The following is a 25,021-nucleotide window of genomic DNA, read 5'->3' on the forward strand; positions in this document are numbered from 1 at the left end:
GATGGAGCAGGTGGCCCACCAGACCATCGTGATGCAGTTCATACTGGAGCTGGCAAAGAGCCTCAAGGTTGACCCGCGAGCCTGCTTCCGGCAATTTTTCACAAAGATCAAGGTGAGCCTCCTGTCTGGGTTTGGGAAAACCTTCCTCCCTTGAATGGTGGTGGTGTGAACGTGCCCTCAAGCGGCAGCCGACTCATGGCCATAGGATTTTCAAGGCAAGAGAGGAACAAAGGTGGTTGGCCATTGCCTGCCTCTGCGTAGCGACCCTGGGCTTCCTTGGTGGCCTCCCATCCAGATGTTAACCAGGACTGACCCCGTTTAGCTTCTGAGAGATGACGTGGTTGGGCCATCCAGGTCAGGGCAAGAGACAGCAGAGGTTTCATATTGCCTGCCTCTGCGCAGCAACCCTGGACTTCCTTGGTGGCCTCCCATCCAGACGCGAACCAAGGCTGACCCTGGTTAGCATCTGAGATCTGACACAATCAGGCTAGCCTGGGCCATCCAGATCAGGGCAGGTGACTAACAGGTGGTTTGCCATTGCCTGCCTCTGCGTAGCAACCCTGGACTTCCTTGATGGTCTCCCATCCAAATGCTAACAAGGGCTGATCCTGCTTAGCTTCTGAGATCTGACAAGATTAGGCTAGCCTGGGCCATCCAGCTCAAGACCTTCTTTAAATGTCACCCTCTATATTTCCTGATTATCGCCTCCTCCTCATTCTTCCAGAGAGCCAGTTTGGTGTTGTGGTGAAGTGCACAGACTCTTATCTGGGAGGACCGGGTTTGATTCCCCACTCCTCCACTTGCACCTGCTGGAATGGCCTTGGGTCAACCAGAGCTCTCTTATCTGGGAGAACCGGGTTTGATTCCCCACTCCTCCACTTCCACCTGCTGGAATGGCCTTGGGTCAACCAGAGCTCTCTTATCTGGGAGAACCGGGTTTGATTCCCCACTCCTCCACTTGCACCTGCTGGAATGGCCTTGGGTCAACCAGAGCTCTCTTATCTGGGAGAACCGGGTTTGATTCCCCACTCCTCCACTTGCAGCTGCTGGAATGGCCTTGGGTCAGCCAGAGCTCTCTTATCTGGGAGAACCGGGTTTGATTCCCCACTCCTCCACTTGCACCTGCTGGAATGGCCTTGGCTCAGCCAGAGCTCTCTTATCTGGGAGAACCGGGTTTGATTCCCCACTCCTCCACTTGCAGCTGCTGGAATGGCCTTGGGTCAGCCAGAGCTCTCTTATCTGGGAGAACTGGGTTTGATTCCCCACTCCTCCACTTGCGAATGGCCTTGGCTCAGCCAGAGCTCTGGAAGAGGTTGTCCTTGAAAGGGCAGCTTTTTGCAGAGCTCTCTCAGCCCCACCTACCTCACAGGGTGTCTGCTGTGGGGGTGGGGGGGGGGAAGGGAAAGGAGATTGTAGGCCCCTCTGAGATTCAGAGCGGAAGGGCAAGATATAAATCCAATATCGTCATCTTCTTCCAGAGCCATTTGGGCGCAGTGGTTAAGAGCAGTTTAATCTGGGAGAGCCAGTTTTGTTTCCCCACTCCTCCTCCACATGCAGCCAGCTGGGTAACCTTGGGCCAGGCACAGTTCTCTCAGAGCTCTCTCAGCCCCACCTGCCTCACAGGGTGTCTGTTGTGGGGGGAGGAAGGGAAGGAAGGGGCAACAGTGGGAGGGCTTCTGATGTCCTGACCCCACTGATGGACCTTCTGATGGCGCCTAGTTTTTTTGGCCACTTTGTGGACACAGAGTGTTGGACTGTATGGGCCACTGGCCTGATGCAACATAGCTTCTTTTATGTTCTTATGTCCAGGGCAGTGATGCTCTGTATTCTTGGTGCTTGGTGGGAGGCACAGTGGGAGGGCTTCTAGTGTCCTGGCCCCACTGGGGGACCTCCTGATGGCCCCTGGGGTTTTTTGGCCACTGTGTGACACAGAGTGTTGGACTGGATGGGCCACTGGCCTGATCCAGCATGGCTTCTCTTACGTTCTTACGTGACACAGAGTGTTGGACTGGATGGGCCACTGGCCTGATCCAACATGGCTTCTCTTATGTTCTTATGTGACACAGAGTGTTGGACTGGATGGGCCACTGACCTGATCCAACATGGCTTCTCTTATGTCCTTACGTGACACAGAGTGTTGGACTGGATGGGCCACTGGCCTGATCCAGCATGGCTTCTCTTACGTTCTTACGTGACACAGAGTGTTGGACTGGATGGGCCACTGGCCTGATCCAACATGGCTTCTCTTATGTTCTTATGTGACACAGAGTGTTGGACTGGATGGGCCACTGGCCTGATCCAGCATGGCTTCTCTTACGTTCTTACGTGATTGGAAGCCGCCATGAGACTCGAGCGAAGGGCAAGGTATCGATCCAATCCCCTCCTCCTCTTTCTTTTCTCCTTCTTCCGTCCAGACCGCTGACCAGCAGTACATGGAGGGCTTCACCGAGGAGCTGGAGGCCTTCAAAGAGCGGGTGCGGGGCCGCGCCCAGGCCCGCATCGAGAAGGCCTCAAAGAATACGAGGAGGAGGAACAGCAGAAGCGGCTGGGGCCGGCGGGCTTGGACCCCGTGGAAGTGTATGAGTCACTGCCCTCTGTAAGTCCCGGCTGAGTGGCTGCCTGTCTTGTTCCATCAAGAACACACTTGTGTCTTTTTCGCCTGCCTGTTACGCTGAAGCTCCTGATATTATTGTTATTATTATTGGTTTGTTTATAATAATAATAGATTTTATTTATATCCCGCCCTCCCCGCCTAGGCGGCGCACGGCGGCTAACAACATTTCACACAATTAACATAAATAGATAAAACTTTAAATTTAACAATTAAAAAGAAATTAAACATAAAAACCAGTTTATGGTTCGCCCATTCCCCACAGGGCTCAGAGCGGAGTACAACAAAACGAGAAAACCACGATAAAATTGCAACAACATAACAATCAAAACCCTTTACAATATTCGTACAACGGGAGAATCCAGCCGAACAGAACGATGGAGACGGTGTGGCAGGGCAATGCAGCAGAACGGCGCAGTAAGATAGTACAGTAGGGGAGGCCGATCTAACGGGTAGATGTCCGTAGCCTCACCCGAAAACCTACAAATATACCAAAAAATATGTGCAAATCACACTATGAAATACCTTGTACAAATTATATTATATTGTGTTAGAAACATACAAAAATTGTCATATGTTCAAAACATTTTAGCAACGCAAAAAGTCTCAAATGTATTATTTCAGGGAGGACCCCGCAAAGTCTCTTATTTTCGCAAAGAGAGCACTACGACTCAAAAACAAAGTTCCAAAGGAGTCCCTCCGTGCTTTGTCGGCTTCCGAAGGGAAAATTCTTGCCTTCACGCAACCGCCGGTTTTTAATTGTGTTCCGCTGCTCCTGGAGCTTCCTCATAAGCCAACTGAATTCACCGCCAAGTTTCTCCCATACGCCCATTTCAATCTCTCTTTGTGAAAATAAGAGACTTGTGGGGTCCTCCCTGAAATAATACATTTGAAGCCCTTTGTGTTGCAAAAAATGTTTTGATATATGACAATTTTTGTATGTTTCTACACACTAGAATATAATTTGTACAAGGTATTTCATAGTGTGATTTGCACAATATTTTTTGGTGTATTTGTGTTTTGTGTATTGTGCTGCCATTGTCCTTCACCCGAAAACCTGGCGAAAGAGCTCCGTTTTTCAGGCCCTGCAAAAGGCCAGCAAGCCAGGTAGGGCCCGGATCTCCATCGGGAGCTGATTCCACCAGGTCGGGGCCAGGACCGAGAAGGACCTGACCCTGGTAGAGGCAAGACGGGCATCTCTCGGGCGGGGACAGTCAGCTTATCTTGAGAGGCTGAACGAAGCGACCTCCGGGGCATATATGGAAAGAGACGGTCCCGCAGGTACGTTGGTCCCAGGCCGCGTAAGGCTTTGAAAGTCAAAACTAACGCCTTGAAGCGGATCCGGTGCTCTATGGGCCGCCAGTGCAGGTCGTGGAGCACCGGCCGTATGCTCACCCGTACAGGTGATGCAGTCAGCAGGCGCGGTTGCACAGGGTGAGACAGTGCCGTCCGATAGCACGAGGCCTCCAACCAACAATGCCGTGGAGCTTCTGGGGCCGTCAGTGACCCCATCACAGTTTTTCACAGCCGAGGGACCAAGGGTCATTTTGTAGAAAAATAGGGGGCGGGGCTCAGTAGCATAACTAATTAGCATATGCCGCCCCACCCCTCCCCAGCAGCCAAAAGCAACCCGATGCAAGAAAGGAGAGCCCCGGGAGAGCAAGGCCTGCTTGGGCTAGCTAGAGATCCAGCCAGCCCAAGCAGGCCTCGCTCACCTGGGGCTCACCTCCTCCACAGCCAAAAGCTCAGCAAGGCACCTCCTGCCCAAAATGACATCAGAAGTGGAGAAAGGGTGGTGTGGAGTTCTCCAGGGTTAATGAGGGCTGCTGGGGGTGTGGCAAAGCTCCTGGTGGTTGGCTGGTTGCCCCCTCTCATAATCCAGGGATTGTTATGCAGCTGCACCTACCATTCAATGGACAAGGTAAGTGGGGAGGAGGGAAGGCTGCCGGAAAGGTTCAGGAGCTGTGCTCCTGTGAGCTCCTGCTGAATTCAAGGCCTAACCAGGGTTGATGTTGCTTAGCTTCTGAGATACGATGAGATCAGCCTAGCCTGAGCCATCCAGGTCAAGGCAAGAGAGAAACAGAGGTGGTTTTGCCATTGCCTGCCTCTGCGTAGCAACCTTGGACTTCCTCGGTGGTCTCCCATCCAAGTGCTAACCAGGGCTATCCCCACTTAGCTTCCAAGATCAAGTCCAGCCTGGGCCATCCAGGTCACAGCAAGAGCTGAAAAGAGGTGTTTTGCCATTGCCTGCCTCTGCATAGCGACCCTGGACTTCCTCGGTGGCCTCCCATCCAGGTACTAACCAGGGCTGACCCTGCTTAGCTTCTGAGATCTGACTAGACTGGACTAGCCTGGGCCATCCAGGTCAAGGCAAGAGACGAACAGAGGTGGTTGGCCCTTGCCTGCCTCCGCGTCGCAACCTTGGACTTCCTTGGTGGTCTCCCATCCAAATACTAAGCAGGACCAACCCTGCTTAGCTTCCAAGATCTGACGAGAGAGGGCTAAGCATGGGCCACCCAGGTCAAAGAAAGAGTCAAATTGAGGTGGTTTGCGATTGCCTGCCTCTGCGTAGCAACCCTGGTGTTCTCTGGTGGTCTCCCATCCAAGTATTAACCAGGATTAACCCTGCATAGCTTCCAAAATCTGACGAGAGAGGGCTAAGCATGGGCCACCCAGGTCAAAGTAAGGGACAAACAGAGGTGGTTTCCATTGCTTGCCTCTGCGTAGCAACCCTGGACTTCTTAGGTGGTCTCCCGTCGGTATTAAACAGGACCAACCCTGCATAGCTTCCAAAATGTGACAAGAGAGGGCTAAGCATGGGTCATCTGGAAATCTGGGGATTGAACCTGGGACCTTCTGCATGCCAAGACAAACAGAAGTGGTTTGCCATTGCCTGCATAGCAACCTTGGACTTCTTTAGTGGTCTCCCATCCAAGTATTAACCTGGACCAACCCTGCATAGCTTCCAAAATCTGACGAGAGAGGGCTAAGCATGGGCCACCCAGGTCAGAGTCAAATTGAGGTGGTTTGCGATTGCCTGCCTCTGCATAGCAACCCTGGACTTCCTTGGCAGTCTCCCATTCAAGTACTAACCAGGGCCGACATTACTTAGCTTCTGAGTTCTGGGGAGATTAGGCTAGTCCTTTGGAAGTGTCACAATCCTGGGCCTAGTGAGGCCTACAGGCCCCAAGGAAGCTTGCCTAGGATTGGGAAAAGCCTACATTTCCCAGGATCCCCTCTGATTGGGGGGGGCAAGGGTTTTGGAGGGAAACTGGCCCAGAGAGGGGTGGGGCCTGGGAGGAGAATATAAAAGGGCCAAGCCCAGGCATGAGGTGGTTTTTTCCTGGAAGGCTGAGCTGGAGGCAGGCTGTGGCCTGGAGAGCTTATAGCAGGGGAAAGATCCCTCATCCACGGGAAGGGGTGAGTGCTGGTTAGTAGTTTAGGGGGTGTTCTTTTCCTGGAAGGCTGAGCTGGAGGTAGGCTGTGGCCTGGAGAGCTTGAGCAGGGGAAAGAGGGAAGGGGTGAGTGCTGGTTAGTAGTTTAGGGGGTGTTCTTTCCCTGGAAGGCTGAGCTGGAGGTAGGCTGTGGCCTGGAGAGCTTGAAGCAGGGGAAAGATCCCTCTCCCAAGGCAAGGGGTGAGTGTTGGTTAGTAGAGTAGGGACTGCACAGTTAATTGCGTCAGGGCTTTTGTTTCTTTGCACCAACCTTTACCGTTCTCAGATTCCCTTTAGCACTAAATCTTTGTCACCCACTTATTATTTGAGCCCCATAAGTTAACTGTTGTTGTTGGGGCGGTGGCTCAGTGGTAGAGCATCTGCTTGGGAAGCGGAAGGTCCCCAGTTCAATCCCTGGCATCTCCAGAAAGGGGTCCAGGCAAGTAGACATGAAAAACCTCAGCTTGAGGCCCTGGAGAGCCATGAACGGGGCTGTGGCTCAGCGGCAGAGCATCTGCTGGGTAAGCATAAGGTCCCAGGTTCAATCCCCGGCACCTCCAACTAAAAAGGGTCCAGGCAAATAGACGTGAAAAACCTCAGCTTGAGACCCTGGAGAGCCGCTGCCGGTCTGAGTAGACAAGACTGACTTTGATGGACCAAAGAGGGTCTGATTCAGTAGAAGGCAGCTTCATATGTTCATATGATCAAAAGACCCCAAAAAAATCATCTTAATGGGAGGGACGGTGGCTCAGTGGTAGAGCATCTACTTGGTAAACAGAAGGTCCCAGGTTCAATCCCCAGCATCTCCAACTAAAAGGGTCCAGGCAAATAGATGTGAAAACCTCAGCTTGAGACCCTGGAGAGCCGCTGCCCGTCTGAGTCGACAAGACTGACTTTGATGGACCCAGGGTCTGATTCAGTAGAAGGCAGCTTCATATGTTCTTATCCTGCCTGGGTTCTCACGTCTCCTTGGTCACAGTTAAGAGATATTTCTTAATAAGGAAGAGACAAGGGTGGTTGTTTGCTCTGGGCCCTCCATACAGACCCTTACTGGTGGCCCTGTTGGGCCCGGCTACGTGACAGGAAGTATTACATAGTGTGTGTCATGAACAATGCATTAAGAAGAAGGAGTTTCATACATAGCAAGGAATACAATAAGAGCCAGATAATACAGAAACCGGCAGTGGAATAGACTAGAACTGGTACCTTGAACTGAACTTTGAATTGGTGGCCCTCACAGGGGCAGAAAGATGGGGTGGAAATTATTCTATTAAATAACATAAGCCTGGTCACGAGCAGCCAGTGAATTGACTACAGAGTGGGTGATAATATGTGTCATTCACCTAGCTCTCGATAGTCAACTGATTTGCTGTGTTCTGTGTCAGCCAGAGTCTCCTAGTTGACGTCAAGGGCTACGCCACGTAGAGCGTTTTACAGTAGTCTAGCTTCAGTGTTACTGTGGATGTTGATCCGTGCGGGCAGATCCTCCCAAGTCAAGGTTAGGGAGTTGTCTTTCAGGCTAAATGAAGATGGAATAAAGCCTCTTTTTTGGGGGGGGGGGAGGGGAGAGAGCTGTATTAGCTCGCTTCCTTCCCCCATCCCACCATATGCACTTAACATTTTGGTTGTTGAAAGAGGCTTCTCTTAACTCTGTATTTGGGCTGCCCAGATTGGACAAGAGGAAAGTCATTTGCAAAGATACTGATGCAGCGGGCGTACTTGCAGTCTCCTAGTAGCGCTCTCGAATGGCTCTGTAGCTCCAGGCCTTCGTTGTAACCGAGTACTGAATTCTGATGCCGAGGACGGATTGCTCGTCCTTTGCTAGATTGCCGCTGATGATGACCGTTTCTCTTTCTCCCCCCAGGAACTCCAGAAGTGCTTTGACGTGAAAGACGTGCAGATGCTGCAGGACACAATTAGCAAAATGGATCCTTCTGTGAGTCTCCTTGGCGCTGGGTTGACATAAGGACATACGATAATAGGAATCGTATGGCAGTGTGGATAGTACAGCCAGGAGATCCTAAGATTGTCTGGCAGCCGGAAGTTAAGAACGTAAGAGAAGCCATGTTGGGCCATCTAGTCCAACACTTTTGTGTCACAAACTGGCCAAACCCCAGGTGCCATCAGGAGGTCCATCAGTGGGGCCAGGACACTAGAAGCCCTCCCACTGTTGCCCCTCCCAAGCACCAAGAAGACAGAGCTTCACTGCCCCAGACATAAGTCCACCAGTGGGGCCAAGGCACTAGAAGCCCTCCCACTTCGCCCCCCCCCCCCAAGCACCAAGAATACGCCCTGAGCCTGCTTTGGTGGGGAGGGCGGGGTATAAATAAAAATTTATTATTATTATTATTATTAGAGCATCACTGCCCCAGACAGAGAGTTCCAACAGTACTCTGTGGCTAATAGCCACTGATGGACCTCTGCTCCAGATGTTGATCCAATCCACTCTTGAAGCTGGCTATGCTAGGAGCCGCCGCCACCTCCTGTGGCAGTGAATTCCACATGTTAATCACCCTTTTATCTGTTCTAAACCAACTGATCTCCTTGGTGCTGGGTTCTAAACTCCCTTTGGGAAATTCTGATTAAGTGTCACCTGGGTCTGGAACAGCTCCTGGCATTTCTCTGGCCTGGAGAGGATTTGGGGGCACACGAGTTCTTCCTGAGCTCTGGAGGTCCTCAGCTTTTTTGGAACTTGAACATATGAAGCTGCCTTATACTGGATCAGACCCTGGGTCCGTCAAAGTCAGTATTGTCTTCTCAGACTGGCAGCGGCTCTCCAGGGTCTCAAGCTGAGGTTTTTCACACCTATTTGCCTGGACCCTTTTATTTGGAGATGCCAGGGATTGAACCTGGGACCTTCTGCTTCCCAAGCAGATGCTCTACCACTGAGCCACCTTAGGAGTTTGGACACAAAGTGGCTGCCTCAGAACAGCTGTCATAGGAGACAGAGCCAGCCACTGATCAGTTGTCGCGGGTCACCTTCAGTCACACACAGTGCTCACTCTAAGCCAGGGGTGTCAAACATGCGGCCCGGGGGGGCATATCAGGCCCCCGAGCAACTGGCTATTTTTTGCTTCCGTCTCCCTCTAAATTACTTCCTTCTGCATCTCAGCTTGCTTTGCAAGCCTTGCTCAATTGCACAGGAGCTACAGAGGAAAACCTAGATTTTCTCCATTGGTCGAGGCTCCTCCCCCTCTTCGATTTTCTCCATTGGTTGAGGCTCCTCCCCCTCTTCGATTTTCTCCATTGGTTGAAGCTCCTCCCCCCCCCTGGTCCCCTGGGGAAGGAAAGAAAGAGCCAGAGCTTCCTTTGCCCAGTTCCCTGGATCCCATGGGAGAGATACAAAGAAAGCACCTTTAAGACCAACTAGTGCTGTTTTAAGCATGTTTTAATTTAAGTGATTTCTAAAAAATCTTTTAGTTGTGTTCGTCGGCTTTTATCTTAAATAGGTATACACATGGCTTGGCACGACACAGCCCGACAAAGTCTCTTTTATGTCAGATCCAGCCCCTGTAACAAAAGAGTTTGACACCCTTGCTCTAAGCCATGGAATCTTGTGAGCAAAATTTCTACTTCAGGAGCTCCTGGCATCAAAGTTAGATCCAGGTGGGCAGCCGTCTTGGTCTGAAGCAACAGAACAAAGGTGGAGTCTGGTTGCCCTCTTAAAACCAACCAAGTTTTATCGGGAATGTAAGCTTATGTGTGCTAAAAGCACACTTCGACGGGCAGTAGTGCGGGATGGAATTAGCAGTCCTATCTATATAGAGAGTGGACAGTGAGCTAGTATGCAAAATGGCAAAAATGGTTTTAGCAGATTAAAAGAATTAGAGGTTGGGGTCTGGATCTCCTGATAGTGCCTGTTTTTTTTGGCCACTGTGTGACACAGAGTGTTGGACTGGATGGGCCACTCGTCTGATCCAACATGCCTTCTCTTAGGTTCTTATGTCTGGGGCAGTGATGCTCTGTGTTCTTGGTGCTTGGGGGGGCACAGTGGGAGGTCTTCTAGTGTCCTGGCCCCACTGATGGACCTCCTGATGACACCTGGGGTTTTTTGGCCACTGTGTGACACAGAGTGTTCAACTGGATGGGCCATTGGCCTGATCCAACATGGCTTCTCTTATGTTCTTATGGCCACTGTGTGACCCAGAGTGTTGGACTGGATGGGCCATTGGCCTGGTCCAACATGGCTCCTCTTATGTTCTTCTGTGACACAGAGTGTTGGACTGGAGGGGCCATTGGCCTAATCCAACATGGCTTCTCTTATGTTCTCATGTGACACAGAGTGTTGGACTGGAGGGGCCACTGGCCTGATCCAACATGGCTTCTCTTATGTTCTTATGTGACCCAGAGTGTTGGACTGGAGGGGACACTGGCCTGATCCAACATGGCCTCTCTTATGTTCTTATGTGACACAGAGTGTTGGACTGGAGGGGCCACTGGCCTGATCCAACAGGGCTTCTCTTATGTTCTTCTGTGACACAGAGTGTTGGACTGGATGGGCCATTGGCCTGATCCAACATGGCTTCTCTTATGTGACACAGAGTGTTGGACTGGAGAGGCCATTGGCCTGATCCAACATGGCTTCTCTTATGTTCTTATGTGACACAGAGTGTTGGACTGGATGGGCCACTGGCCTGATCCAACAGGGCTTCTCTTATGTTCTTATCTTGGATGGCCCTGGGTACATTTTTGCTAGTTTTTCCAGTGTTATATGCCCTCTGACACCTATTCATAACCCGTCTTTTAACAAATCCCAGTTTGGGCTTTTCCTGAGGCGCATCTAGCCTCTAAGTCAACCCGTTCTTTGCCTCCCCTTTCAGGAAGCGAAACGCCACATGCAGCGCTGCATCGACTCCGGCCTCTGGGTGCCAAACGCCCGCACGGCAGAAGGCGCCGAGAAAGGGGAGAAGGAGGAGGGGGCCTATGAGGAAGTGAAGAGGGAGAGCAGCGAGGAGGACAAAGGAAACCCGTGAGCGAGCGGCCGGCGGTCCATAAAGCAGTTGGCCCCCCGCGCCTCTTGCCGACCTCGTTTTTCTTTTCTCTCTTCTTTCGTTCCAAACCGTTGGGCGATCACGTGCTTTGCCAGTGTAGACACTTCATGAATTGTGTGAGCCGCTTTCCTGACTGGCCCTCTCGCTCACCACGATGCAGCTCCCCCACCGCCTCGAGCCCTCCTCCGTTGCCGGGACAGCCACGGAAGTCCTGTTTTTCATCTGGGGGGGGGGTTCATGTGGCACGGTGAGGGTTCCCCGGGGGGGGGCTCGGCACGGCACCTCTGCCTTCTCCGTCACGCCGTGGAGATGCCGGTCATTTGTCATAGTTACCAACGCGCTGTTAATATCTTTTTGTTTGATGATCGTCTCAAGCTGTCGAGCAAATAAAAAGATTGAAATAGCTGAAGATTCTCAGGGCCGCCATCTTGTCTTGCAGAGGATCAGACCGTTTGTTTTGCTTCATTCAGGCATCGAGGGGAGGGGAGGGGCGGGGCGGGAAGTCTGAATATCATGGGTGGAGCGCATGCTTTGCAAGAGTTCCATATTCAATCACCCAACACTTGACCTGGGACCCTGGCTCAGTGGCAGAGCCTCTGCTTGGCATGCAGAAAGTCCTGTGTTCGATCCCCGGCATCTCCATTTGAAAAGGACCAGGCAGGAGGGGATGGGAAAGACCTTAACCTGAGACCCTGGCTCAGTGGCAGAGCCCCTGCTTGGCATGCAGAAGGTCCCAGGTTCAATCCCCAGCATCTCCAGTTGAAAGGACCAGGCAGGAGGGGATGGGAAAGACCTTGACCTGAGACCCTGGCTCAGTGGCAGAGCCCCTGCTTGGCAGGCAGAAGGTCCCAGGTTCAATCCTCGGCCATCTCCATTTGAAAAGGACCAGGCAGGAGGTGACGGGAAAGACCTTGACCTGAGACCCTGGCTCAGTGGCAGAGCCTCTGCTTGGCATGTAGAAGGTCCCAGGTCCAATCCCTGACATCTCCATTTGAAAAGGACCAGGCAGGAGGGGATGGGAAAGACCTTGACCTGAGACCCTGGCTCAGTGGCAGAGCCTCTGCTTGGCAGGCAGAAGGTCCCAGGTTCAATCCCCCAGCATCTCCAGTTAGAACGAACCAGGCAGGAGGCGATGGGAAAAACCTTGACCTGAGACCCCTGAGATTTGCTGCCAGTCTCTGTAGGAAAGATCGACCTCAGCGGTCTGCTTTAGTTGAAGGCAGTTTCTTGTTTTCCAGAGGTCTCGGAGGGTGGGCCAGGAAGAAAGCGCTAAATCGAAGTTCAGTCTCGGCATTTCTTGACTTCCATGTGGATCAGCAGAGGTTCAGTAGCCAGGTTTGATACATACACCGTAGACCAGGAGTGTCGAACTCGTTCGTTAGGAGGGCCGGATTTGACATAAATGACACCTTGTATGGCGAGGCCTATTTAAGATTAGGCAGCGGAGATATAAACTTTATAAAGGTCACAGACAAACACAAAGATTTTTTTTTAAAAAACAACCTTTAAAATGTGCTTGAAACATTAGCACTCATCTGTCGTAAAAGTGCTTTCTTTGTATTTCTCCCATGGGATCCAGGGAACCGGGCAAAGGAAGCTCTGGCTCTTTCCCTCCCGCAGGGGACCAGGAGGGGGGGGGAGGAGCCTCAGCCAATAGAAGGAAGAGAGGCTTGGCTCAGCAGCTGTGCTGTTCGATTGTGGTAGCCCGTCAAAGCAAGCTCGCCCTTCCTCCCCGAGGGAGGCGCCTCAGCCAATGGAGAAAAGAGAGGTTTTGCTCTATTTGCTCTGTCTCGTTGAGCAAGCCTTGTGAAACAAGGCGCTACGCAGAAGGAAGCAAGAGAGAGGGAGAAGGAAGCAGATGACAGCCGGTTGCTCGGGGGCCTGATAGGAGCCCTCCAGGGGCCCCCAATAATTCGGCCCCCAGGCCAGATGTTTGACAACCCTGCCATAGACCCTGCACAATGTGGGAGATGGTAGGGTTTTTTTTTATGATTTCTTTGCCTTATTTCTGTGTGTGTGTTTAAAGCAGTCTTTTTACTTTCAAGAATGGCTGTCTGATGCCTTTGTTTTGTAAGGCTGCAGCCCAACAACAACTCTCTTGGGAGGAAGCCCAGCTGAGTTTATCAGGGTATACTAATTAAATTTAGGATTCAAAGGGGAAATAGCAGAAGGAAAGGAAAGGATGGGGAAAGGAGAAACTGGCTGAGCAGCTAAGACAAATGGAAGAAGAGATACGAAGGCCTGAAAAGGTCAAATAATAGTAGAGACCATACGGAGAAATTGCCCCAAAGAAAGAGGGGAAAGCGTGACATGAAAAAAGCATACCAGAAAATAATTTTAAAATTAATTGCTGTTAAATCCTTCATCCCTAGCAAGGTACTCTCACAGCCAGGAAGTGTACAGTCAAACTGGATTGGCTTCAGAAAATCTTTTAAATTTTGAAATAAAAATCGTCCTCTTTATTAAAAAAAATTAGGATTGCTATAATGGGTCTTCCGGGGCGGGGTGGGAGAAGAAGAATTGCAGATTTATACCCCGCCCTTCTCTGAATCAGAGACTCAGAGTGGCTTACAATCTCTTTTATCTTCTTCCCCCACAACAGACACCCTGTGAGGTGGGTGGGGCTGAGAGGGCTCTCCCAGCAGCTGCCCTTTCAAGGACAGAGTCTCAGAGCGGCTTACAATCTCCTTTCCCTTCCTCCCCCACAACAGACACCCTGTGAGGTGGGTGGGGCTGAGAGGGCTCTCACAGCAGCTGCCCTTTCAAGGACAATCTCAGACTGGCCTACAATCTTCTTTCCCTTCCTTCCCCACAACAGACACCCTGTGAGGCAGGTGGGGCTGGAGAGGGCTCTCCCAGCAGCTGCCCTTTCAAGGACAGAGTCTCAGAGAGGCTCACAATCTCCTTTATCTTCCTCCCCCACAACAGACACCCTGTGAGATGGGTGGGGCTCAGAGGGCTCTCCCAGCAGCTGCCTTTTCAAGGACAACCTCTGCCGGAGCTCTGGCTGACCCAAGGCCATGCTAGCAGGTGCAAGTGGAGGAGTGGGGAATCAAACCCAGTTCTCCCAGATAAGAGAGCTCTGGCTGACCCAAGGCCATTCCAGCAGGTGCAAGTGGAGGAGGGGGGAATCAAACCCAGTTCTCCCAGATAAGAGAGCTCTGGCTGACCCAAGGCCATTCCAGCAGGTGCAAGTGGAGGAGGGGGGAATCAAACCCAGTTCTCCCAGATAAGAGAGCTGTGGCTGACCCAGGGACATTCCAGCAGGTGCAAGTGGAGGAGTGGGGAGTCAAACCCGGTCCTCCCAGATAAGAGTCTGCGTACTTCACCACCACACCAAATTGGCTAAGCGGAAGTGATTTGTCATTGCCTGGCTCTGCGTAGCAGCCCTAGACTTCCTTAGCCGTCTCCCATCTGAAGACTACCCAAGGCCAACCCTGTTTAGCTTCTGAGATCTGTTGAGATCGGGCTATCGTGGGCCATCCAAGGCAGGGCTTGGAGAGAGAAGGAAGCAGATGACAGCCGGTTGCTCGGGGGCCTGATAGGAGCCCTCCATTGCCTGCCCCTGCGTCGCAACCCTGGACTTCCTTGGTGGTCTCCCATCGAGGTACAAACCAGGGCTGACTCTTCTTAGCTTCCTAGATCTGATGAGATCCAGCCAGCCTGGGCCATAGCCAGGTCAGGGCTGGTCTAAGAATAGGTTACGATGATGTCCGTCATGGACTGCATGATGCATCTCTAGACACCCTTGCAAGCAGTTCAGGCCGGACAGCCTGACCTCTGTTCAAGGGAAGATATCCAGGGAGCAGATTTTAAAGGTGTCCGTCTGCAAACATCTAAAGCGGCGGTCCCCAACCTTTTTTGGCACAGTGGATCGGTTTTGTGGAAGATGTCATGGGTGCTGGGGACCCTGCAGAGGAAGACGAGTCTGCCGAGGAAACTGTACCCCTGCCACCTGCACCAGTACCCCTGCCTCCTGCTGAAGAAGATCCCAGCCCCCCTGCCTCGCCCTCTCGGGTGGCTCGTGTGCGTGACCGCCTCCGTCAGGACCTCAGGGATCGGAGGAGGGCGGCACGCTCACAAGCAAGACGCTCCCTGCGTCCTGAGTTTTGAGAGGATTCTGGCCTTCCTAAGAGCAAGGATGCTTGAGTTGTAACAGGATCCTGGCTGCCTCCCAGAGCCAGCAATTAGCCCAAATGGGCAACAGCCAGCAGAGGGCTATATAGCTGTGGGCTTTGGGAGGAGGCTTTGTGGAAGCAACTAGTCATCTCCCTGACATCCTAGCATCCACTCCGGCTTGACTTTGGTTCCTGACTCCCTGACTTTGGCTTTTGACTTCTGGACTCCCTGACCTCGGCTTCTGGACCTCGGACCTGCGATACTTGCACAGCGATTTGGATTTGGCACCTCGGACACTCCTGCTTGCTGGCTACAGACCTCGGCCTGCCTCTGGACTTTGCCTGACCCGGCCCCAGCCGTGACAGAAGACAATTTTTCCAAGGACTGGGGGGGGGGGGGGGGATGGTTTTGGGATGATACAATTGTGCACTATATTTTGGTGTGGTGGTTAAGTGTAGAATCATAGAGTTGGAAGGGACCTCCAGGGTCATCTAGTCCAACCCCTTGAACAATGCAGGAAACTCACAAACACCTCCCCCTAAATTCACATCGTGCGGACTCTTATCTGGGAGAGCCGGTTTTGATTCCCCCCCTTCTCCACTTGCACCTGCTGGAATGGCCTTGGGTCAGCCATAGCTCTCGCAGAGTTGTCCCTGAAGGGGCAGCTTCTGGGAGATCTCTCTCAGCCCCACCCACCTCACAGGGTGTCTGTTGCGGGGAAGGAAGGTAGAGGAGATTGTGAGTCGCTGTGAGACTCTGAAATTCAGAGTGGAGGCCAGGATACAAACCCAATGTCGTCTTAATATTATTATTACTACATTGTAATGTATAATGAAATAATTATACAACTCACGGCCCGTTTGCTTAACAGGCCGCAGACCTGGACCGGTCCACAGACCGAGGGTTGGGGACCCCTGATTTAAAGTACTTCCTGGTGATCCGGGGAAGTCGGTATGGATTTGTCCCCAATAGGTTTTGCCAGACCGACCTCATTTCCTTCCTTGATCGAACGACAAGCTTACTGGACCGACGGAATGCTGTTGATGTTGTTTAACTGGATTTCTGTAGAGCAGGGGCTTTGGGGGTGGAGCCAGGAGACTGGGAGAGGAGCCAGGGAGCTTTGGGGGCGGAGCCAGGAGCAAGGTTGACAAGCGTCATTGAACTCCAAAGGGCCATCGCATTTAAAGGGACCGCACACCTTTTAAATGCCTTCCCTCCTTTGGAAATAATGAAGGGTAGGGGCACCTTCTTTGAGGGCTCATCGAATTGGACCCCCTGGTCCAAGCTTTTTGAAACTTGGAGAGTGCTTTGAGGAGAGTCACTGGACGCCATGCTGGGAATTTGGTGCCTGTACCTAAAATCCCAGCCCCCCCGCCCCGAGCCCCAAACACCTGCAGGTCAAATCTCCATTATACCCTATGGCAGGGGTATCGAACTCATTTGTTATGCGGGCCGGATCTGATATAAATGAGACCTTGGTGGGTGGGCCATGTCGGGCTGGGCCATGTGTATAGCTATTTCAAATCAGGTAGCAGAGCTATAAATTTTATAAAGGACACAGTGGCATTTCGTCTGAATGGGAGGAGGTGTCCAGCGGGGTGCCGCAGGGCTCGTTTCCGGGCTTTTCGATATTTTGAGAAATCTGGATGAGGGTGTGGAGGGCCTACTCACGAAATCTGCAGATGACACCAAAATAGGAGGCGCAGCGAGCACACAAGAAGATACAGAATTCAACAAGGGAGTTCTGGCCGTCACATTTCAAGGGACTGCACACCATTTAAACGCCTTCCCTCCACTGGAAATCATGAAGGATAGGGGCACCTTCTTTGGGGGCTCATAGACTTGAACCCCCTGGTCCAATCCATTTGAAACTTGGGGGGTATTTTGGGGAGAGGCACCGGCTGCTACGCTGAAAACATGGTGCCTCTGTCTCAAAAAAACAGCCTTCCCCAGATATCTGCAGATCAATCCATTATACCCTATGGGAATCGGTCTCCATAGGGAATGACGAAGTGCCCAGCAGATATTTCCCTCCTCTCCCCCGCTTTCTGATGACTCCAAACCAGGGGATCCCCTGCCCCCATATGGGGGTTGGCAACCCTGGTGGAATTCACTGCCACAGGAGGTGGTGGCAGCTACAAGCATAGCCAGCTTTAAGAGGGGATTGGATAAAAATATGGAGCAGAGGTTCATCAGTGGCTATTAGCCACAGTATATATATAGGTGTGTGTGTGTGTGTGTATGTGTGTATATATTGGCCACAGTGTGACACAGAGTGTTGGACTGGATGGGCCATTGGCCTGATCCAACATGGCTTCTCTAATGTTCTTATGTAAAAGGATTCCTCGGGAGGTGGCGGGCTCTCCAGGGCCGGCACTGTGGGTTCTGCTGCCCCTGGCAGAGTTCTGTCCCCTGCCCCCGATTTCCAGTGGGGAGGGAGAGGTGCAACTTGGAGCATGTTCACTGCTGAGACGCCCTGTGGGCACTTCTCAGCCTTCCTCCTCCTCCTCCCCGCAGTTTGGTGTAGTGGTTAAGAGAGGTGGACTCTAATCTATTAGCCACAGCATATTGTTGGAACTCTCTGTCTGGGGCAGTGATGCTCTGTATTTGTGGTGCTTGCGGGGGGAGCACAGTGGGAGGGCTTCAAGTGTGCTGGCCCCACTGATGGTCCTCCTGATGGCACCTGGGTTTTTTGGCCACTGTGTGACACAGAGTGTTGGACTGGATGGGCCACTGGCACGATCCAACATGGCTTCTCTTGTGTTCTTATGTCTGGGGCAGTGATGCTCTGTCTTCTCGGTGCTTGGGGGGGGGGGCACAGTGGAGGGCTTCTAGTGTCCTGGCCCCACTGATGGACCTCCTGATGGCATTTGTTTTTTTTACCACTGTGTGAAACAGAGTGTTGGACTGGATGGGCCATTGCCCTGATCCAGCATGGCTTCTCTTATGTTCTAGGAGAACTGGACTTGATTCCCCAGTCCTCCACATGCAGCCAGCTGGAGTGACCTTGGGCCAGTCCCAGTTCTCTCGAGAGCTGTTCTCTCAGAGCTCTCTCAGCCCCACCTGCTTCATAGGCTGCCTGTTGTGGGACGAGGCAGGGAAGGGTATAACTCCAATCCCATCTCTCCTCCTCCTCTTCTGGTGGCTTTTGCTTCCCCTTCCCCGTGAAGTCTGGTCTATTATTGGAAAGAGCCCTTCTGTTTCCTTTTTGCCAAGTACAGAGGGACTTGCCTCTTGGTGGTTCCTCTCAACAGAGCCTGTTCAGACTCGCAAGGGTGAAGCAGGAAATGCACTGCTGGGTTGGAATTCTGGAATCTAGGGAATTCTGGGGCTGCTGGTAGATTCTGGTGCCTTCCAGCATATCAGAGCACACAAATGGGTTGGGGCTTCCTGTTGCAATGCAGTTTGGTGAGAGCCAGTTTGGTGTAGTGGTTAAGGGTGCGGACTCTTATCTGGGGGAACCGGGTTTGATTCCCCACTCCTCCACTTGCTGCTGGAATGGCCTCAGGTCAGCTATAGCTCTTGTAGAGGTCAGCTATAGCTCTTGTAGAGGTCAGCTATGGCTCTCGCAGAGGTTGTCCTTGAATGGGCAGCTTCTGTCAGAGCTCTCTCAACCCCACCCACCTCACAGGGTGTCTTTTGTGGGGAAGGAAGAGAGCCAGTTTGGTGTAGTGGTGAAGCGCGTGGACTCTTATCTGGGAGAACCGGGTTTAATTCCTCACTCCTCCACTTCCAGCTGCTGGAATGGCCTAGGGTTAGCTGTAGCTCTCGTAGAGGTCAGCTATAGCTCTCGCAGAGGTCCTTGAATGGGCAGCTTCTGTCAGAGCTCTCTCAGCCCCACCCACCTCACAGGGTGGCTGTTGTGGGGGGGGGGAGGAAGGTAAAGGAGATTGTGACCGCTCTGAGACTCTGAAATTCAGAGTATAGGGCAGGATATAAATCCAATATCATCATCTTCTTCTTCTTCGCTTATGGAGCCAGGAAATTGGCAGATAGTGAGCGTTGCCAACCTCCAATGCCTCATTATAGGATGGGGGAGACTTGTCTTGGAAGTAGTCTGTGCGAGAAGGATCTAAGGGTCTTAGCAGACCATAGGTTGAACGTGAGTCAGCAGTATGATACAGTGGCTAAAAAGGCAAATGCGATTTTAGGCTGTATCAACAGATGTATAGTGTCCAGATCATGTGAAGTGATGGTATTGCTTTACTCTGCTCTGGTAAGACCTCACCTGGAGGATTGTGTTCAGTTTGGGGCACCACATTTTAAGGAGGATTTAGTCAAGCTGGAATAAGTCCAGAGAGGCTGACGAAGATGGTGAGGGGTCTGGAGACTTATGAAGAAAGGTTGAAGGAGGCGGCTGAGAGGTGATACTTGAAGGGCTGTCATATAGAGGATGGTGCAGAGTTGTTTTCTGTGGCCCCAGAAGGCAGGACCAGAATCAGTGGGATGAAATTAAATCAAAACAGTTTCCAGTTCAACATGAGGAAGAACTTCCTGACCGTTAGAGCGGTTCCTCAGTGCAACAGGCTTCCTCCTCGGGAGGTGGTGGCCTCTCCTTCCTTGGAGGTTTTTCAACAGAGGCTAGATGGCCCTCTGACAGCCATGAAGATCCTGTGAATTTAGGGGGAGGCGTTTGTCAGTTTCCTGCATTGTGCAGGGGGTTGGACTAGATGACCCTGGGGGTTCCCTCCAACTCTATGATTCCAGATGGCACCTGGACGCCACCCACAAAATAGCCAGGTATTTCCCAACTCAGAGCTGGCAACACTCCGGCTAACTCATCCCTCCTTCCAGCCTCAAATGTGTCCTTGCTCTGCTGTTTATTCCTCTCCTGTTACCTTCATGGCTCTGTGTGTGTGTGTGTGTGTGTGTGTGTGTGTGTGATGCGCAGTCAATTTGCAGCTGACTTCTGGCAACCCCAGCAAGGGGCTTTCAAGGCAAGGGAGAAGCAGAGGTGGTTTGCCCGTTGCCTTCCTCTGCAGAGCCTTCCTTGGTGGTCTTCCATCCAAGTACCGACCCTGCTTAGCTTCCAATTCTGGTGATCCCAGCAAGGGGCTTTCAAGGCAAGGGAGAAGCAGAGGTGGTTGGCCATCGCCTTTCTCTACAGAGCCTTCCTTCTAGTTGTTCAGTCGCACAGTCGAGTCCGACTCTTCGCGACCCCATGGACCAAGTCATGCGAGGCCCTCCTGTCTTCTACCATCCTCCAAAGTCTGTTTAAATTCGTGTTTGTGACATCAGTAACGCTGTCCAGCCATCTCATCTTTTGCCGTCTCCTTCTGCTTTTGCCTTCTGTCTTTCCCAGCATCAGGGGCTTCTCCAGGGGGTGCTCCCTTCTCATTGGGTGGCCAAAGGATTTGAGCTTCAGCTTCAGCATCTGACCTTCCAGGGAACAGTCTGGGTTGATTTCCCTTAGGACTGACTGATTGGATCTTCTTGCAGTCCAAGGGGCTCTCAAGAGTCTTCTCCAGCACCACAGCTCAAAAGCATCTATTCTTCTGCGCTCGGCCTTCCTTATGGTCCAGCTCTCACAGCCATACAGCCTTCCTTGGTGGTCTTTAATCCAAGCACCAGTTTAATGGCAACCCCAGCCAGGGGTTTCAAAGCAAGTGAGAAGCGGAGGTTGTTTGCCTTTATCTTTCATCCAAGTACCCACCCTGCTTAGCTTCAGACTCCATTTCCTCCAGGGGAACTGATCTCTGTAGCCTGGAAAAGAGCTAGAATTCCAGGGGATCTCCAGGTCCCACCTGGAGGCTGGCATCCCTGAACCTCAGTGGGGCACAAGGCCACAAAGTCCCCCCCTCCAAAGCAGCCCTTTCCTCCAGGGGAACTGATCTCTGCAGTCTGGAGAGGAGCTGGAATTCCGGGGGATCCCCAGGTCCCACCTGGAGGCTGGCATCCCTGAACCTCAGTGGGGCACAAGGCCACAGAGCCCCCCCTCCAAAGCAGCCCTTTCCTCCAGGGGAACTGATCTCTGTAGTCTGGAGAGGAGCTGGAATTCCAGGGGATCCCCAGGTCCCACCTGGAGGCTGGCATCCCTGAACCTCAGTGGGGCACAAGGCCACAGAGTCTCCCCTCCAAAGCAGCCCTTTCCTCCAGGGGAACTGATCTCTGCAGTCTGGAGAGGAGCTGGAATTCCGGGGGATCCCCAGGTCCCACCTGGAGGCTAGCATCCCTGAACCTCAGTGGGGCACAAGGCCACAGAGCCCCCCCTCCAAAGCAGCCCTTTCCTCCAGGGGAACTGATCTCTGTAGTCAGGAGAGGAGCTGAAATTCCAGGGGATCCCCAGGTCCCACCTGGAGGCTGGCATCCCTGAACCTCAGTGGGGCACAAGGCCACAGAGTCCCCCCCCCTCCAAAGCAGCCTTTTCCTCCAGGGGAACTGATCTCTGTCATCCCTGACAGTGGGTTAAAATGGCTGCTTTGGAGGGGGGGACTCTGTGGCCTTGGATCCCACTGAGGTTCAGGGATGCCAGCCTCCAGGTGGGACCTGGGGATCCCCTTGAATTCCAGCTTATCTCTAGACTACAGAGATCACTTCCCCTGGAAAAGATGGATACTTTGGAGGGAGGTGGGACTCTGTGGCCTTGTGCCTCGCTATGGTCCCTGCCCTTCCCAAATCTCCAGGAATTTCCCAGCCTGTAGCTGGTCCCCAGTCCCCATTCCCCACTGGTAGCCATGGGGACGTGGTCACCCTAGCCTCACTAGTACCCAGTGAGAGACTCAGCTGTGTAGGCCTGTAACTCTGTTACAGCCTTGTTTCCTCTCCCAGAGTCACGCTTGCGGTCTTCTCTGCCAAACGCTTTCCCTCTTTTATGCCTTCCCAGTGTTACTTGTCCCAAAGGTTCCCACGCAACATGCTCTCCGTAGTCATTTCAGTGCCGCTTCCCCACCCACGCGTATCGCCCAGCCAGAGACTGGGGGGGGATCTGACAGAGGAGAGGTGAAGGCACAGAAACGATGTGGATGACCGACGATTAAAAAGCCCTTTTGTGTTCTTCTTTATAACGGTCGGCTAGTTCCTCTAGGAGAGGTGACAAGAATAACAGACAGAGCAGAAGAAAATGCATGTTCGGTGTTTATTTAGGCTAGGAGGCTCAGCCACGCTGTGGCAGACAACTCCATTGGACTTTTCCCAACGCATCTTTTCTAGCAGGTGGAGGGGAACGGCGAAGGCCGAGAACTCTGATCCGAAAACAGCCCTGAATCAAATCTTGCTTCTTCCTGACCTTGAGACCTGGGAGATAGCTGGGGTTGCCAAGTCCAGTTCAAGAAATATCTGGGGACTTTGGGGGTGGAGCCAGGAGACTTTGGGGTGGAGCCAGGAGACTTTGGGGGTGCAGCCAGGAACAAGGTTGTGACCAGCATAATTGAACCCCAAAAGGAGTTCTGGCCTTCACATTGAAAGGGACCGCACATCTTTTCAATGCCTTCCCTCCATTGGAAATAATGAAGGAGAGGGGCACCTTCTTTGGAGGCTCATAGAACTGGATCTCCTGGTCCAATCTTTTTGAGACTTGGAGGGTGTTTTGAGGAGAGGCACTGGATGCTATGCTGAAAGTTCAGTGCCTCTGCCTCAAAAAACACCCCCCCACACAGGCCCAAAGCCTCAGATACCTGTGGATCAATTCTTCATTTTCCTAGGGCTGTCAAGCCCCTGCTCTGGGCAGGGGAATCCAGATTGGGCCAGCGGGGGGGAACTCCCCCCCCCCCACATTGCCAGTGTGATGACGTCACCTGGACGTGATGTCATTGCGGCAGCAATGGGGCACAGCAGCCGCTCTAGGCGTTTCCAGGGAAACTCTATGGTTTTCCCAGATGCTCTAGCCATTTGGGAGGGAAAACTCTATGGTATAAAACTCTATGCTCCAGGGGACTTGGCGACCCTAATTATACCCTATGGCAGGGGTGGCCAACGGTAGCTCTCCAGATGCTGAGTCAGACCAGTGAGGGTCTATCTAGTCCAGAGATGGGGAACGGTGGCTCTCCAGATGTTTTTTGCCTACAACTCCCATCAGCCCCAGTCAGCATGCTGTCTGGGGCTGATGGGAGTTGTAGGCAAAAAAACATCTGGAGAGCCACCATTGGCCACCCCTGCCCAATGGGAATCGGTCTCCATAGGGAATAATTGAAGATATTGGATTTATATCCCGCCCTCCACTCCGAAGAGTCTCAGAGCGGCTCACAATCTCCTTTCCCTTCCTCCCCACAACAGACACCCTGTGAGGTAGATGAAGATATTGGATTTATATCCCGCCCTCCACTCCGAAGAGTCTCAGAGCGGCTCACAATCTCCTCTGCCTTCCTCCCCCACAACAGACACCCTGTGAGGTGGGTGGGGCTGGAGAGGGCTCTCTCAGCAGCTGCCCTTTCAAGGACAACCTCTGCCAGAGCTATGGCTGACCCAAGGCCATTCCAGCAGCTGCAAGTGGAGGAGTGGGGGAATCAAACCCGGTTCTCCCAGATAAGAGTCCGCGCACTTAACCACTACACTAAACTGGCTCTCCACTGGAGTGTCCAACAGACACCTGGGGATTGGCAACCCTAGAGGTAATTTTGGGTGTTGCAGTAATCTTCTACGGCTCCGGTAGCAGCTTAAAAAATGAACCAAATTTGTGGCAGGGTATGGCCATTCCTCACTTCTTCAGAGCCACACGTTTTGTTCATCTTTAAGGTGCGTCTTTTGGCTCTTACAGACAGACTAATGCAGTTTAGGGTTGCCGGTCCCCACTTGCGGGCAGGGGACCCCCCCGTTCGGAGGCCACCCCCCTCCCCCGCTTCAGGGTCGTTAGAAAGCAGGAGGGAGGAGGGAAATGTCTGCCGGGCACTCCGTTATTCCCTGTGGAGACCCTATAGTGTATAATGGAGAATTGATCTGTGAGCATCTGGGACATGGGGGGGGTCCTGATTTTCGAGGTAGAGGCACCAACTTTGCAGCATGGCATCCAGTGCCTCTCCTCAAAACACCCCCCAAGTTTCAAAAAGTTTGGACCAGGGGGTCCAATTCTATGAGCCCCCAAAGAAGGTGCCCCTATCCTTCATTATTCCAAATGGAGGGAAGGCATTTAAAAGTCCCTTTAAAGGTGATGGCCAGAACTCCCTTCCAATCGTGTTTGTCACACTCGTGTTCACGGCTCCACCCCCAAAGTCTCCTGGCTCCACCCCCCAAATCCCCAGATATTTTTTGAATTGGACTTGGCAACCCTATGCCAAATGTTTGTCAGACTTTTTACGGGGTGGTTTGCCATTGCCTTCCCCAGTCATCTACACTTTCCCCCCAGCAGGCTGGGTGCTCATTTTACCGACCTCGGGAGGATGGAAGGCTGAGTCAACCTGGAGCCGGCTACCTGAAACCAGCTTCCGCCGGGATTGAACTCAGGTTGTGAGCAGAGAGTTCAGACTGCAGTACTGCAGCTTTAACACTCTGCGCCACACGGCTCTTAAAAGTTTGGTCCAAAAGGAAAAGCCCAAAACACTGCTGACATAGTGTCTTTATTTGGCCCAGCCCAATGACTCATAACAGCGGGAGCCACTGAGTTTCCTAGAACTCGTTACCATTTTGTCACCACTGGCCTGGTGCAAAATTCTGGGGAAATCAAAAGCTTGCCCAGCGTTATGCTTCATCGGGTTCAGAAAGGCGCCGCATGGTCAATGCCTTTGGCCTTTGGAGTTGTTCCTACTGCCTTCGTTAGAGCACGGAAAAAAACCCGCCAGAAAAATGCAAAAGACCAGATCATTTCCCCTGAGGCCTTTTTATTCCATTTTTGTTTCCGGATGGAAAAACTGGAAGTTTTGCAAAATACCCGGGGGGGGGGGGATGGGACACCCTCCTATGAGATATTTTCTTTGAAAAGACTGGAATCTTTCCAG

The 25,021-nt window shown here is 52.3% G+C and overlaps 1 protein-coding gene across 1 annotated transcript in view; it reads left to right on the top strand.

The window, feature by feature from the left end:
• The window catches only part of CDC37 (cell division cycle 37, HSP90 cochaperone), a 172,201-nt gene extending 160,756 nt beyond the window's left edge, over positions 1–11,445 (top strand). The window contains exon 8 of the mRNA XM_060253471.1: positions 10,866–11,445. Within this exon, the coding sequence (XP_060109454.1) occupies positions 10,866–11,018 (153 nt within the window). The 3' untranslated portion in view covers positions 11,019–11,445. The remainder of the gene's footprint in view (positions 1–10,865) is intronic.
• Positions 11,446–25,021: the final 13,576 nt, after the last annotated feature.

The sequence above is a fragment of the Heteronotia binoei genome, chromosome 13 (genome assembly GCF_032191835.1).
Source record: "Heteronotia binoei isolate CCM8104 ecotype False Entrance Well chromosome 13, APGP_CSIRO_Hbin_v1, whole genome shotgun sequence".
In the NCBI taxonomy this organism is placed as follows: domain Eukaryota; kingdom Metazoa; phylum Chordata; class Lepidosauria; order Squamata; family Gekkonidae; genus Heteronotia; species Heteronotia binoei.